Source organism: Neocloeon triangulifer, unplaced genomic scaffold (genome assembly GCF_031216515.1).
Source record: "Neocloeon triangulifer isolate White Clay Creek 2 clone unplaced genomic scaffold, ASM3121651v1 ptg000022l, whole genome shotgun sequence".
NCBI classification, from domain to species: domain Eukaryota; kingdom Metazoa; phylum Arthropoda; class Insecta; order Ephemeroptera; family Baetidae; genus Neocloeon; species Neocloeon triangulifer.
The window spans coordinates 4,693,638-4,710,243 of record NW_026775562.1 but is presented as its reverse complement, the minus strand read 5'-3'; the positions used below and the strand labels follow the sequence as shown (position 1 = coordinate 4,710,243).

Below are 16,606 nucleotides of genomic sequence, written 5' to 3'. Positions count from 1 at the left end.
AATAGAAATAATGGGATGAATTTGAATAAAAGAAGATTTAAATATTTCATTTAAAGACTTTCTGTACGGCTCTTTATGCTTTATTTTGATTAAAATAAAAATAATAAACCTATAAAATTATGAAAAATTGATCAAATTGACTACATCATCTTTTTGAAGCAAAACAAAATGATAATATGAACGTGTATTATTTTCATTAGGCATTGATGAATATAAAATTTGAAGTAAGATTTTATTGTATTTTAAGTTTCCAAACTCTTTATTTGGTACAGCGTTGCATTAGCATTCATTCTTAAATTTAATTTTTCCGTTAAACTTTTAATCTCCACTGCATAGGTGGAACCTTAATTGCAAAGCTTTAGTCGGTTTCCATCGGGACTGCAGGGGTGGTCATGCTACTCCTGTACTTGAAACCCTCCACCCAGAGGGGGTTGACGGTTTTGAACTTGATAAAGTAGGAAAGTTCGATCTCTTCTTTGTTCAACCTTAAGTGTTTCGACAGCAGTCCTTTCATTTGGACGGCCATGTTGGGCAGATCCTTGATCTTCTGCAGGCCAACCTCCCTGCCCAGGAACTTGTAAAGTCCCAAGCTAAACTCAGCGCCCTCCTAAAAATCAAAACAATTATTAAATGAACGTACAACAGCTTTATGAAATAAAATAGGAGTGATGTCTAAATTCATTAAGTGAATTTATTGCTTAGAAATATTTTATAAAATGTCAGAATTCACCTTCCATTGAAGAAGTTTAGAGAGAATAGAGAGTGATTTTAATATGCTTTTTTTTATTTTACGTCTCTGTTTTTGTAAACAAAATCTGATAAATTTTTACTAATTTTTGTAGAAAGAGAATCTCACATGGAGCAGGAAGTAGAGATCGTTTCCGTGGGAGAACTGGTGGACAATCATTTTCCCACTTTGGATCAGTTCCTCCTCAACATGAAAATTTTCATTGGAGATACGTTTGAGATCGTTGAAGGTTGTGCTCATTTTCTCTGCAAATTAAAAAGAATTATAATTATACTTTTTCGTTCTTGAAAACCACTTTTTTGATTCGTAATGAAATGGATGAGTGAAATGGATAAACTATTTTAAATTAGAACCTGAAATGTAAAATGTCCCATCAATTGGAGTGAGGAACCTGTGGCCCGAGATGAAGGAACGGAGGTGCGGTGGAGGTATAGGAGGAGGAATCAGTGGTGGTGATTCTTGTTCATATTCTGGAATCACAAACGGGAAGACCGGGAAGCCCATGCAGTCGTATGTAATTTGGCTTTGCAACTTGACTTTCGCCAGATAGCTTTGGTATTCACTCTTTATGGTGGTTTTTGTGAAGTTCCGCAAATCAAATTCAAAGAGCTGCAAATAAACAAATGAATTACTTTTGATACTTGAGCGTACCATGTACAGTAATTTAAAGATCGTCCTCTCCGGTCAAGTGTATTGCTCTCTATTCTTAAAGATTGCTAAATTTTGAGTATATCTTGTGAAAACACTATTTGAAATTTCCAAACCGTTGCGTCTCAATCAAAAGAAAACCTAAGTACGAGTGATTCGCGCGAAAAACGTGTGAAAATTGAGTAGCCAATCAGATCCATCAGTTTGTTCCAAAAACTACAGAATTTGTCACATTGGCGCTGCGATCGCTGATTTTGCCACTAATTCCCCATGGCGCTGCAGAAAACTTGGCAAAATCAGCGATCGCAGCGCCAATGTGACAAATTCTGTAGTTTTTGGAACAAACTGATGGATCTGATTGGCTACTCAATTTTCACACGTTTTTCGCGCGAATCACTCGTATTTAGGTTTTCTTTTGATTGAGAAGCAACGGTTTGGAATTTTCAATTAGTGTTTTCACAATATATACTCGAAATCTAGCAATCTTTCAGAATAGAGAGCAATACAAATGACCGGAGTGGATCTTTAAATAATTTCATTAAGGACCAAATAGTAATGAAAGCGTGATACAAACCTCCAAGTCTGTTTCCATTTTGTATAAGGCGCTGTAGATGAATGGGAAATTAACCCAAGAAGTGTAGCCGCCATCAGACTTCCATAAAGTTTGCACAGAATCTATATAAAACCAACAATTAATTTTATAAATGTAATAAAAAAATAGAACGAAAAGAACTTTTATGATATTAGAAAATTAACTTGCATTTCACCGCCCTCGAATGATAATCACAAAACAATTCATTTTTAATTTCTATTAAACATGTTCCTTTAATAAACATAACTTTTTAAATATATATCGAGAATTAAATAATTTAATACCGTTCTTGATGTTGTACCGGTCACACCCAATGTTGAAGATGTAGAAATTTCCTCCCGAGCGCTGGGCATCAATAGGGTGTTCTTGAAATTTTTTGTCAGTTTCAAATGGCCCACGTTCACCAGCTGCCTTTTCGTCCAAGTCCACTTCACAAGTGCTGGTAAATCTGATTTTTTTCTCTTTGCTGCTCAAAATTCTCAATAAAATTATTATATTTACCCGGTCTTTGTGGACCAATTTGCAGGAATGCAAATAGGTCTGGTCCTGATGAGTCCCTTGTCTTCGATCCTGTTTAATCTCCCGAACAAATATACCTTGAAACCTGTAAGCGAAATCATTCCAAATTTAAAAAAAAAAAATTATCTAAACCTTTATCTGAATCAGGCTTTTTTTATGAAATATTTCAAATTATTCAATATGGTGAAGAAAGTTGAAAATTGCAAAACCTGCTGGACAAGGAATGTTTTAATTTAAAATTTTGAAGTGATTGAAAAGTTAAAAAAAAAATCACCAATCCAAAGTAAGCTCTTCTTCAATTATCAATTAGAATAAATATTTTCCCAAATAGACTTTTTTCTAAATAAATTTATCTCCACTTTCCACCTGCATGATGCAGAATAATTTTGTTACATAATTACAAAATTGTACTTACCATGCACATCAAAATCATGTTCGCAATCCATGCTCTCCTCCTTTTGCTCGCAAACAAGGTTGTCCATGAACAGACTGTTTTCCAAGTCAAAGAAAAACATTGCGGCGTACTGGTTTTTGTTATAGGTGAACTCATTTTGGACAGTCAAGAAAATTGGCTGCCTCTCTTGTTGTCCGCAGATCACATTGGGCAAGTGTGCAGTGTTTCTACGCTCCATAGCTTCGTATGTGGCTTTGCTAAAAAGATTTTAATTGAAAATATTTTATAAATATAATTTTATACTTTGCCTTATTTATTGATTAATTCATTTTAAAATTTGGTGTTTTTAGTTAAGGGCGCAACATAATATAGTTATATTTTATCTACTGAAATTGATATGAGTTTTATGAGGCTGATTTACTGATATTTTTTATTATTGGGTTGCATTTAAATTATAAATTAATTTTTGAAAATCCCTATGTAAAAACAATGTTGATTATTAAAAAATTTCCCATCAAGATTTATCAAAATTGATTGAATATATAGACTTAAAAATTAAATTATTGAATTTAAAAATATGATATCTAAAATCACGTCAGATGAAAATTAGCTAATGCAATAATAAATAAATTGCTTAAAATCTTTACTAACCAGACGTTATCGCTGACCAGTTTTTCCAGTTTTTTACTCTCTCTGACAACATTTGACGTATGCATCAAAAAGTGGAACTGATCTCGATTATCCTTTATCTTGGTCCAGTTGATGAGTGAAAGGACCGTCTTAAAATGCTCCTCCCGTCCACCAATGTCATGGTCAAACCATCTGAACACTCCTCTCAAAACCTGAAAATATTTTAACATTTTTTTTTATTAATTTAATTCAAGATTAACTCGTACCTCGATCTCCGATTCGCAGTCCAAGTACTTGCTGTTCAGCACCATCTTGAGCTTCTCGATGGACAACATCGCAAAGCCAAGCGTATCGATGAATTCGGAAAAAAATCCACATGCCTTCTTTAGGCAGTGCTTTTCCAAAACTTCATTCCCGGTGTCAGCCGCGATTTTCCGATACTCCTCTAATTGCGCCATGGACATGGTGACCATGGCGATTTCCTCCAAGTCCACCTTGATCTATTTCAAAAAATTAAATAATGAAAATATATTTTTTTTTATCAATTACCATTAGCATTTTGAGTGTCTGGAAAATTTCTGGTGTCATTATTCTGTAGACGATCACGTACAACTCCAGCTTTTCCTCCCTGCCTTTTTTCACCTCTTTCAAAAAGAATGTGGTGAAATTGTCACAAGAACTCTGTAAAGCTCATTGAATTCAATTTAATCCTGACATTTTGTAAAAAATAAATCATTAATTTGTGCCAAACCGTGAGATCAATTGAGTCCATTTGGCTCTCTTGGAAGTTATCTTGAAACATCGCCTGAAAATAGTGACTGATTTCGCAGAGGAAGTCGACGTCTTCAGTCAAAGTTTCGTCGCCAATCACAAGATTCACCTTTTTCCCCATGTCTATATATACAAAAGTTAAATTTCCATGAGAATTTTAATTTATAATAATTGTAATATTTGTTTGAATAATATTTTGGTGTTTGAAAATTCTAGATTAAAAGTTATATTAATTAAAAATTGTTGTTTCCTCTGGTCTGCAGAATGAAAACACATTCTTAATGCCTTTTAAGTTATAAATTAATTAATTAGTGTAGAGATACTTTTATTATGGCTTCTATTTTGATACCAAGCTAATTTCCCCTCTTTGAAATCGATAAACTACTAATTCTGCTTGGCACTAATTTGATAATGTCCTGTACATTTGGGTCAGTTACTAAATAGCCCTGAATTTAAATAATCCCGTATCATGGTTAATTTTCCAAATAAGTTATAAGTTCCAAAGTAATAAAAAGTACATTCTAAATCACTGATTTTAAGTAAAACATAAAATATCTGAATATAGTATTAATAAAATTTTTGCTTTAATATTGAAAAGGGTAAATGAAACATTGCTTGCTGATCATGCAGGTAGCAAAATTTAAAATTAGATTTGACGATTCACAATATAAATTTAAAAGAATCTGCATTTAAACGTCAATAGAGAAAAATATGGTCCGAATTTTATTTTATTTGAATTTCTTTTCAAATTGCAGCATAAAAAAGCTACAATTATGTTCAAAATTTAAAAAAATCAATCTTATTTATTATTATTTTATTTTTATATTGAATAATAATCATTACATTTAACATAGAATTACGTCTGTAATGATCTACAATTAATAAAAAAATAATTTATAAATGAAAATATTAAAAATTGCGTCCAAAACCATCTAAAAGATAATTCCAATTAATGTAAAAGACTCTAATGAATAGAGAAATGGCTCTTTGCCCCACAATTTTTTTAAACAACAAAATATTAAAAAAGATTGCATCCAAAAAATTAAAGAAAACAGTTGATTTGACAAAAAATAATTATACGTATTCTCTACTTTCATTTGGCATCACAATTTAACTTCCATTATAAGTACACAAACATACCTAATTCTTGCTGCTTCAACTTGTCAGTCCGCTGAGCCACCCCTTGTCAAAACACAATCAGCGCCTTTGCCCTTGGCCTCTGATTTGCAAATGACTCTATGCACAGCTCTCTCTGCTTTTATAGCAGCCCTCTTTGCACTTTTATGGTTTCGTTCGTTGATGTGCAAATTAAGCTTCTAGAAGGGCGAAATTTTTGGCAAATCCGATCAATAGATTCTTTTATAGCAAAATGTTTTTATTGTTACTGCCAGAATGTTCGTGAAACAAAGGGTAGAAATAATAAACATAAATCAATTAATTTTCCTTTGAAATAAAAAGATTTCAATAAAGACACTCATCATGGGAATCAGATCAATATTTTTCTTAGAATTATATTAGAAATGGGTTATATTTCAAATAAGAACTTATCATTTCACTTTAACAATTTCAGTATTTTTATTAATGTTTTACTTGAATCACATCTAGTAAAATTATAAAATTATGAAAAATTAAAATAAACTTCCAAAAATTTTGAAGGAAAGCTGTCAATTTTCATTAGGCATTACAAAGTTTGAATTGAAATTGTATGTATTTTGAGTTCCCAAACTCTTTAATTGGTACGTCACATAAGCTTAAATTCTTAAATCTAATCTTGTGGTTAAACATTTAATCCCAGCTGCATGGGCGGAATCTCAATTGCACGCTTTAGTCGGTTTCCATCGGAACTGCAGTGGTGGTCATGCCACTCCTGTACTTGAAACCCTCCACCCAGAGGGGGTTGACGATTTTGAACTTGATCGAGTTGGAAAGGTTGATCTCGTCTTCGTTGAGCTGCAAGTGTTTGGCCAGCAGTCTTTTCATTTGGACGGCCATGTCGGGCAGATCCTTGATCTTCTGCAGGCCAACCCCTCTGCCCAGGAACTTGTAGAGTCCGAAGCAACGCTCACCAGTATCGTTGCCAGCCTTTTCCTAAATTACAAAAATTAAAAACAATTATTTCAATTAAAATTTTAAGGAATTAGTGAATTAAAAATAGAAGATGCGACTAAATTTAAAAAGTAGTTTTTCTTACTTAGAAATATTTTATGAAATGTCGGAATTGATCTCGAGTAAAGTAAATTGTGTTAAATCACAAATGATTAAGCTATATTATTAATTTAAAACTATTCATTTGTAAAAGCTGGAAATATTTCAAATTAATTTATTTTGTAAATCTCACATTGAGCAGGAAGTAGAGATCGTTTCCGTAGGTGAACTGGTGGACAATTGGCTTCCCACTTCGGATCAGTTCCTCCTCGAGATGAAAACTTTCACGGGAGACACGTTCGGGATCATTGAAGGAGTCGCCCATTTTCTCTGCAAATCAAAATAATAATGTTAAATTATGATTATTAAATTTTAATGAAAACTTGTAACTAACCCGAAATGTAAAATTTTTCTTCGATGGGCGTGAGGAAGCTGAGGCCTGAGGAGAGGAGCACAGGGGGACTGGGTGCAGGATTATTCCTCCTCAACAGGAGCCCAAACGGGCCGCTACGCTGAGGTGGTCCTTCCTCCTCCTCAACAAAGTCACTCTCCATGGTGGTCCTTGTGAAGCTGCGCAAGTCAAACTCGTGGAGCTGCAAATAATAATAATTTAATTTTCGGAAAATAAATTCATAATTCGAACCAACCTTCAAGATTTTCCCCTCCCTGAAGGCGCTGTAGATGAATGGAAACTTGACACAAGAAGTGTAGCCATCATCAGTCTCCCACAAAGTTTCCACCGCATCTAAAAGAAAACCAATAATATAAAAATAAGGAAAATTTTATTTGAATTAATTAAATGTTTTAATAACAAAATCACTTTTTATTATAGTATTTTTGTTCAAGGCAATTTTTTCTTTTAATTAATTTGTCAATTAAATAATGTTTTCGAACCGTTCTTGATGTTGTACCGGTCACAACCGACGTGGAAGATGTAGAAATTTCCTCCCGAGCGCTGAGCATCAATAGAGTTGTCCGGGATGAACGGAACATTTTCCTCATCAGACGCAGTCCTTTCCTCCTCCTTCCTCATGTAGAATTTCACCTGGCGCAGCTCAGTGCGAACCCTCGCTGCACGATCGCCCGATGGCTCTTCGTCCAGGTCCACTTCGCGAGTGCTGGCCAATCTGACCTCATATCTAATTTTTTTCACTCTTTATTACGAAAAAATTATCTTTAAATTTCTCATATTTACCCAGCCTTTTGAGTCCAATCAACAGGGATGCTGATAGGTCTGGTCCTGATGAGTCCCTTTTCTTCGCCCCTGCTCAATCTCCCGAACAAATAGACCTTGAAGTCTGTAAACAGAAACATACGACAATTAAGTATTGGAAAATATGAAGCTTTAATGATTTTTTTCCCACAATTTAAAAAAAAAGTAATAAAATGGTAAAGTGATTCGCAAGGTTGTTGGAATTGGAAACTCTGCAAGTTGAATTTAAATTTAGATTAAACAATTTTATCAAGGGCTCTAAAGTTTAAGAAGAAATCACTTTGATCGTGCCTTTTTTATTGATAATTAGATTCAAATTTAAAGTAATGTAATGAGAGATTAAATTATTTCCCCCAAGTGAATAAAATTTTAATTTTTAAATTTATTCCATCCTGAAATGATTATTTTTTGGAAATTGAATTAAATTTTTATTCTTACCATGAACGTCGAAGTCATGTTCATAACTCATGCTCTCCTTGTGCTCGCAAACGAGGTTGTCCATGAACAAATTGCTGTCCAAGTCGAAAAAGAACATCGAGGCGTATCGGTTCTTGGTGTAGGTGAACTCATTTTGGATGGTCAAGCAAACGGGCTGCAACGATCGTTGTCTGCAGTTCAGAAGAATCTCCGACGCGGCCCTTTGCACCTCCTCCGAAAGTGTGAGGCCGCTGGGCTCGATTCTCGATTTGCTAAAATAAAGATTAAATACATAAAAACTGAGAATTTAATGTTCATAAGTTATAAATATTAATTAATTAACAAATGGTGCCGTTTTATCCAACAATTCATACTTTCCCATACCTTCAATATAAATTTTCAGGCAAAATTTAAAATTATTTTTCAAAAATTACACTTTATGAGATCTTTCTAAATTATTTTAAAATTCACTTTTAAATTATTTTGCAAGATAAACCAACAAAATCACCACTCTAACTAAAATGAAAATTTTATTTAACTTACTGGTAGATGAAGTTGACCAGGTCTTTCAGTTTTTTGCTCCTTCTGACAACGTTCGACGTCTCCGCCAGAAACTGGAACTGATTCAAGTTTATCTTGGGCCAGTTGATGAGCGAAAGGGCCGTCTCGAAATGCTCCTCCCGTCCAATAATGTCGTAGTTGAGCCATCTGAACACTCCTCTCAAAACCTGCAAATATTTATTTTAATAACCCATTTTTCACTTTTAATTCAAGTTCAGGACCAACCTCAGTCTCCGACTCGCAGTCCAAGTACTTGCTGTTCAGTATCATCTTGAGCTTCTCGATGGACAACATCTCAAAGCCAGGCGTTTCGCTGAATTCCGAGAAAACTCCACACGCCTTCCGCAGGCAGTTCTCTTCCAAAACTTGGTTTCCGGTTTCAGCGGCGATCTTCCGATACTCCTCCAATTGTGCCATGGACATGGTGACCATGGCGATTTCCTCCAAGTCCACCTTGACCTGTTTCCAAAATTCGATATTAACTCTTTGTGAAATTAATTTTTGTTTTTACCATCAGCAATCGGAGTGTTTGGAAAATTTTAGGTGACATAATTCTGTAGACGATCAGGTACAAATCGTGGTTATTGTTCCTGCCCTCTTTCACCTCCCTCAAAAAGATCTTTACGAATTTTCCACTGAAATCCTGCACAAAATCATTGGTTTTAATTTTTATTCTGAAAAGGTGTAATTTCTGCTTAAAAACCTTTAACTCGATCGTGTCCATCGAGGACTCTTGGAAGGTGTCCCGAAACATGACATCAAAGTATTCGCTGATTTCTCTGAGGAACTCAACTTCCTCGATAATCTCCACACCGTCGCTGAACACCAGCTTCACTTTTCTGCCCTCGGCGCTGCTTCCAGGACCTTTAAAAAATGCAAAACCAAGCCAAGAGTTTAGAAAATTTATTATTTTATTGGCCAATCAAAAATATTGCACCCTTCTTATCTCATCCTACCAAAATGAGAGAAATATTCTCAATAAAAAAAATTAACATTTTTATTTTTATTAATATTGCTTAAAAATTAAATGGAAATAAATTAGCAGAAAAAGTATCGAAACTAGCAGAGATTTTTGAAAATGTCCGACACCAAAAGAGACAATCAGAGGTCCAGAGAATAGATGGAAAATATAAATTTTTAGCGGAGTCTGCGCCGACAACCCTGAGAGATTGCTTAAAGACGATAACTTTAACATTTTTGCGGAGTCGGAGACGCCAAGGACTAATAATTATTGCCTATACAGACAATTGTTAGAAAAAAAATTGTGGGGTCGGACACGCGAAGGACTAAAAACTGTCCATAGACGGTAAATTATAGAATATTTTTCGGATTCTGCGGCGACGACAGTTAAAATATAGACGGACAAATGAGGGTTAGTTTTTGAATTTGAATAAAATTACTATTTATTTTTTGTCTTCCTCATCATGTCTTTACTTTCATTTAATTTTAATTTATGCTGTCATGCACTGGTGAAAAATTAAAAATAAAGTCGAAATCGCACACTGTATTATGCAGAGTCTTTATATGCAGCTTTTTCCAAAAAATTCCCAAAGATGATAGTTAATTAAATTACATTCTTTATTTGCATTTTCTTTTTTACAGATTTAAAATCGCACACTCTCTTGCAAACTGCAGGTAGAAAGGAAACAAACAATTTATATGAATTTGTTTGAAGAAGTTGACACTCGAGGAGATGATCATGGAATTGAAGAGATCGGGCTTTTTTTCTAACTGCAACGAGGAAAAAAGTCCGATCTCTTCATTTCCAATTTATTTGAATTCTGCAAATAATTCGCGTACAAGAATTCTTTGTTTGGGCTGATTTTTTATCAAGTGCAAATCAGGTTAAATTAAAAACTCTTATAATAAACAGTGAAGAAATTGATACTTGAGGAGACGATCAAGGAAGTGAAGAAAACGGGCTTTGTCCTCATTAAAAATTTATTTAAATACAAAAACAGCTATGCCAGTTTGGGTCTCGGTCTGCGATCCTATTTCATGAGCAAGAAAAATATAAAAAAAAAATCAGCAAAATTTAAAAGCCATATTTAAAAAAAAAAAGAAAAATCAGAATCTTAAAATTAACAAAGCAATTTTGCTGTTTTTTATTTAATCTATCACGTGAAATATGGTCGAAGGCCGTGACCGAAACTGGCGAAGTTTTTTTTTTTAGTATAAAAACAATTAAGCATCAAAGAAAAGCCTGATATTTTCACTTTCGTCATTAAACAGGTCAAATTGATTATTAAATTGGGAAAAGTAGCTCTACAATTTTGACGAACACAAATCAAGACCAAATATAGGGCAGAGTATCAAAAACGAGAAATAAGAAATTTAATTTTATCATCCCCTAGCTTATCATTCTCGTGAAAAATGAACTTCATGCATCATCAATCAATAAATTAATCCTGCGAGGGGACGAAGAGAGGGAAAATTCAGACTGCAGCTGGAAAAAGATCTTATCTCAAGTATGCATGTTTTTGTTCGGACAAAAGAACAAGGAGAAGCACAGATTTTGGAACTTTATAACAACCCTGACGCGAACAAATGATCACTCTGGGAAAAGTCCTGGCGTCGTTTCCCACAAGCCACAAAAGGAAAAACAAGAATATAAGATCAGCAGAGTTGCCAAAACGAACGGCCACTCCAAAAAAACGATTGTTAGAAAAGAATTTTGAATTCTAAAGCCGTTTGAAGGTTAAAATTTGTAAATAATTTCAATTTTGAAACTCTGCATGTTTCAAAATGAATATAACGGAAGCGATTTGAAATTAAAATGATAATCGAGAGAGAGAAAGAAATAAACAAAAAATTTAAAAGATTTTTAAAAAGAATTAAAATTGGCAAGGAGGAAAATTAATCGCCGCGCCAGCATCAAATAAATTAAATATGATGTTGAAATTTAATAAAAACGGAGAATTTTTTAAAGTTTTCGTAAAAAAATCTTACAATTAATTTTCCTAATTATTTGGTCTTAGAAAACAGCTCCATTTTTATCAATAAAATTTTCGAAAAATATTAAGGCTTAATAAATTTGATTCAGATCGTCTGAATTCAATTTTTTCACAAAATCGAAAACTGCAGTGAAAAATCATGTTTAAAAATGAGAGGGTCGATTTTACAAGCATTCCTTGGGGCGCAGGAAATAACACGCCGCGCATTGGGGAGGATAAAATGTGGCCTTGGCCGCCAAATTGGAAAGTTCTTTTCATTCAGAGGAGAGGAATGTTTGCTTAAGTAAACAGAAACGTGCAGTCGCCAGTGGGGTAAAAACGGCCCATAAGAATAAGAAATGCACTGGAATTAAAAAAAGGATTTGTGCTTGAGTGACTCGCAGATCATTAAAAACGCGTTTCCTGCTATTCAAAATTCTGCCTCCTTTGGGTCGCTGACCTATGCGTGTTTCTGAGATGCGCACAAAAAAAACGTGCACACCTAGCAGGCCCCTGTTGCACGACTTTATTGGCTCAAGCGTCAAATTTTATGGCAGAAAAAAATTACCTTGAAATAAGAAAGCTGAAAAATACCACCCACAACTAATAAAACTGATATTTTTGAACATTTACAATCTTCAAATTTTTAAAAAGTAAAAAAATTCAAATTAAAGAGCAAACTAAGAGGCGCTTTTTATTGGCTTTTTTTTTAATTCATCAGATTTATATGAATTAAAATTGGTGACGCAAAACTGACAATTTATTTAATCAGAAGAAGCACTTTTTGGGAAGTACAAATCAGCATTCGTAAAACTGCTCTATACCAGTTTCAGCGACAGTCGATAATCTAATTTAATTAACAAGAAAAACACAACAATTAAAAAACGGCAAAATTTATAAAAAAAAAATCGTTTTATAAATTTTAAGGAAAAAATCCGGTAATGTTATAGTACGCGCGACGTGTTTCCCAAAATCCCTGATTTCAGTTGGCATCACTTGCATTACGTCGCGCGTTTAATAGTGGTTTTACGTCGCGCATACAATAATGGTTTTACGTCGCGCGCTCAATACTGGTGGCGGTGAAATTGTAAAGGAAACCGATTATTCGCGCGACGCAATTCTTTTCCTACAATCTTAATTAAGGGGACTGCTAGGAAGAATAGGGGCCCTTGGGATGGGTTCAGAATGGGGCAAGACGACCTCTGGAGGGCCGTGCGCACCCTTATAGCAGGCGCGACGTATCACTATGAGACGCGCGACGGTCGAAAAGCGAACTCCGGAGGGCGCTTTTCACCATCGTCAGAGGCGCGACGCATGGTTATAGGACGCGCGACGTATGCTTATAGTACGCGCGACGCATGCTTATAGTACGCGCGACGCATGCTTATAGTACGCGCGACGCACGACTAATTAATTATTATAAAAGGTGTTGCACGCGGCCGGAGTTGTGGGCACCCCACGAACCGGCAACTCGGAGTTGGGCAACCCCCAAGATTAATTTTTGCAGAAGCCGCGAGCGAGGGGTGGAGGCGCAGCGAGGTCGAGGACGTGGGGAAGGCCGTGCGGAGGGCGAGGACAAAAGGGCGGCTGTGTTCGTGGGGGGGCTCCGCAGGAGCCCCCCCACGATCCCCGCCCTTTTTTCCCGCCCGGAGCCGGCCTTCACCACGTTCTCGGGCGAGCGCGCCTCCAGCCCGAAGCTCGCAAACCCACAACGGAGTTGCCCACGAAGGGAGTTGTGGGCACCCACACCGTTTGCTTTCAAAACCCTTTTTGCAGCCAAATCCTTTTGTGGGCAACTCCGTTGTGGGTTTGCGAGCTTCGGGCTGGAGGCGCGCTCGCCCGAGAACGTGGTGAAGGCCGGCTCCGGGCGGGACAAAAGGGCGGGGTTCGTGAGGGGGCTCCTGCGGAGCCCACTCATGAACACAGCCGCCCTTTTGTCCTCGCCCCCCGCACGGCCTTCCCCACGTCCTCGACCTCGCTGCGCCTCCACCCCTCGCTCGCGGCTTCTGCAAAAATTAATCTTGGGGGTTGCCCACCTCCGAGTTGCCGGTTCGTGGGGTGCCCACAACTCCGGCCGCGTGCAACACCTTTCAATTAATTTGCCGTGCGTGTCGCGCCTCCTATAAGCATGCGTCGCGCGTACTATAAGCATGCGTCGCGCGTACTATAACCATGCGTCGCGCGTACTATAACCGTGCGTCGCGCGTACTATAGCCATGCGTCGCGCCTCTTACGATGGTGAAAAGCGCCCTCCGGAGTTCGCTTTTCGACCGTCGCGCGTCCCATAGTGATACGTCGCGCCTGCTATAAGGGTGCGCACGGCCCTCCAGAGGTCGTCTTGCCCCATTCTGAACCCATCCCAAGGGCCCCTATTCTTCCTAGCAGTCCCCTTAATTAAGATTGTAGGAAAAGAATTGCGTCGCGCGTGCTATAGAGGTTCCGTGGTAATCGGGAAATAAAATCGGTTTCCTTAAAAATTACACCGCCACCAGTATTGTACGCGCGACGTAAAACCATTATTGTATGCGCGACGTAAAACCACTATCGAACGCGCGACGTGATACTTTTACATGGGAGCATAAGTGCTGCCAACTTATGAAAAAACACGTCGCGCGTACTATAACATTACCAAAAATCCAATTATCATAAGCTAGTTTTTGTATTTTTTCGGCCCTAAATTGCAGCGCAAATTGTTACCAAAACTATGGAATAATAGGCTATTTTAAATTATAAAAAATTCCAATTCGGACAAAACCGTTTTTCTTCAATAGAGAATCTATCTTTAGTTTAATCGCCGTAAATTATAATTTGGTAATTTTGTTTAAATTGTGTCTAACTATTTCCTTTTTGAAAAGTAACTGTGCAGTTTGGAAAGTGCAGTAAAATGAAAATTTCGGGCATTTAATTACGAAAAAATCCAGCGGCTTTTTTCGGCAACCTAAACTTTGTTTTCGACCAAAAGTCCCATTTGAATTCATAAAAACTTACCTTCTGCCATGATTTGGTGTTGAGCGTCTCTCAGCAGTTGAAATCTTGCAAGGAAAATATTCTGAAGGAGCAGCTGAATGTGCGTCCAACTTCACCCACGCGCACCCACGGACAAACTAAAAGTGAAGAAGAAAAGAAGCCACTGCAGCCAGCAAAAAGGCAAAGGCAGCCCCAGGCAGGCAAGCAGCAGCGATTCCTTCTCCTGCGCCTTCTCCTTCCCAGGGGAGCCCCTTTTTGTCCCTAAATTTATTTCCCCTAATGGATTTTTTCTGTATTTCCCCTAAACTCCATTTCCCCTAAATTTCATTGCCCCTAAACCATAACAGAAGGCAGGATTCAGGGCTGTTTCCATTATGCAAAATTGTTGGTTGCCAACTCCATCATTTACAGATTATGTATTGTAAATGATTAAAATTAAAAACACAATTCAAATCTTACACGAAGTTATAAAGTCCACACTAAAAAAATTACAAAGTTTGGGGCTCACTAACTCTTATAAAACTGAAGCAAAAATATAATCTGTACAAATGCTCAATGGCTTTGTCACTATTGTACGTCTGGCTGACTTTTAAAGAAGTTTGCAAATTCAGCAAGTAAAAACGGAAAAAGGAAATTTTAGCAATATGGGAAAAGATCGATGAAGTGTACTCGGTATTTGGAATCACAATAAGACTTGAAGATGGTTATAAAAAGGCGACAAAATAAATGAAACTAAAAATCGATTTTGAAAATTTAAAAAAATTACATTTTTACATAAAATTTGACGATTTAATCCATCTTTTGGTAACAAATTAAATTGATTTTTAAAATATTTTGGTCAGAATCAGTCAGAATATTGAAACTTGTGTTTTAAGCGTACCTTTCTTATAGTGATATTCGAAGGAAGACTAAATTATATTTGGCTCCGTTTTCCGGTTTCAGGTAAAAGATGTATTTCCAATTTTTTCACTTTAGGGAAAATGAAAGAAAAAAAGTTTTGGGAAAATGGTTTTAGGGGTTTTGATTTTAGGGGAAATGAAGAAATTGGTTTTAGGGGAAAAAATTTAGGGACAAAAACGGCGACCTTCCCTTCCTGCTGCTTCCTGCGGAGCATGCAATAAACCAGGGGAGAGATTCTGTAATTAAAGTAATTAAAGGATACGAACGCAAGCAGGGAGCTTATGGGACGCTTATGTAGGGGGAATGTAATTTGTTTTTACATAGAAAACGTTGGCTGTGCTCAGCTGAACAGGCGAAGTGTGAAACGAAAATTGCAAAATGCTCTCAACAATGGAAAAATATTCCGATTTTGCCAAGCTGTTGCCAAGTTACAAGTTCCGGAAAAAATTTCCATTGCTTCATTTTTCCTAATTGTACTCTTTGACGATATATGTGAATTGGGAAAATTCACAAAGAAGAACTAAAAATAGTTGAACAAATAATTAAAAAATTTCATAATTCATTTCTAGGACAGGAATTAGACAAGAATTAGATTCTTAATTAAAATTATGCTACTTTGATAGATAGGTTTACTTTTCCGGAAAGCTGTGCTGGATTTTGCAGATTAATTTATTGGAAATTATATTCTGCTTTTGGAATCGCCCAAGCTGTTTTCTTTTGGATTAATCTTTATTAAAAATGGGCAGTTTTCTGGAAATCTTTCCCAATAACAAAAGATTAAGAATGGATTTGGTTGGGGTTGGGGAAGGTCAGATTTTGGTATTTTGTCGGTGTTAAGGATTTAATGCATAATTTTGTATTAATTAATTATGTTCAATGCTTACATCGTTTGCTCTTAAAAAAGGACCTCGCGCTTACAAATGCGCAGAGAAATCACGTTAATAGAAATTTAAAACTGGTCATTAATGGATATGCCAAAATTTAAAGATTTGAGAAAAGGCAGATTAGAGTAACTTTTTCGTATCATCAATATTCGGTCGAGAAATTTTGTCATCATAAATTTTTGTTCACTGCACAAAAAATTCTTCTTGCGCGTTATAACTTAAATTAAATATTTAAAACTTTTGAGAATAAATGATTCATGAAATACGCGAATTAAAGTTATTTA

At 36.1% G+C, this 16,606-nt stretch overlaps 2 protein-coding genes across 2 annotated transcripts; both read right to left on the bottom strand.

Moving 5' to 3' along the window:
* Positions 1 to 183: 183 nt before the first annotated feature.
* On the bottom strand, positions 184 to 5,524 carry LOC132204442 (uncharacterized). Its single transcript, XM_059632943.1, has 12 exons — positions 5,443 to 5,524; positions 4,283 to 4,425; positions 4,081 to 4,212; positions 3,798 to 4,031; positions 3,553 to 3,743; positions 2,923 to 3,158; positions 2,490 to 2,592; positions 2,273 to 2,436; positions 1,971 to 2,071; positions 1,102 to 1,357; positions 857 to 993; positions 184 to 607 (listed from the first exon to the last, which is right to left on the bottom strand). Exons 2-12 carry the CDS (start codon positions 4,421 to 4,423, stop codon positions 359 to 361), a joined length of 1,944 nt encoding a protein of 647 aa, XP_059488926.1. The 5' UTR covers positions 4,424 to 4,425; positions 5,443 to 5,524; the 3' UTR covers positions 184 to 358.
* Positions 5,525 to 5,894: 370 nt separating this feature from the next.
* LOC132204200 (uncharacterized) lies at positions 5,895 to 16,593 on the bottom strand. Its single transcript, XM_059632545.1, has 12 exons — positions 14,560 to 16,593; positions 9,342 to 9,502; positions 9,150 to 9,281; positions 8,864 to 9,097; positions 8,621 to 8,805; positions 8,099 to 8,349; positions 7,643 to 7,745; positions 7,342 to 7,586; positions 7,095 to 7,192; positions 6,842 to 7,040; positions 6,641 to 6,777; positions 5,895 to 6,390 (listed from the first exon to the last, which is right to left on the bottom strand). Exons 1-12 carry the CDS (start codon positions 14,567 to 14,569, stop codon positions 6,127 to 6,129), a joined length of 2,019 nt encoding a protein of 672 aa, XP_059488528.1. The 5' UTR covers positions 14,570 to 16,593; the 3' UTR covers positions 5,895 to 6,126.
* Between the last annotated feature and the right edge of the window lie 13 nt (positions 16,594 to 16,606).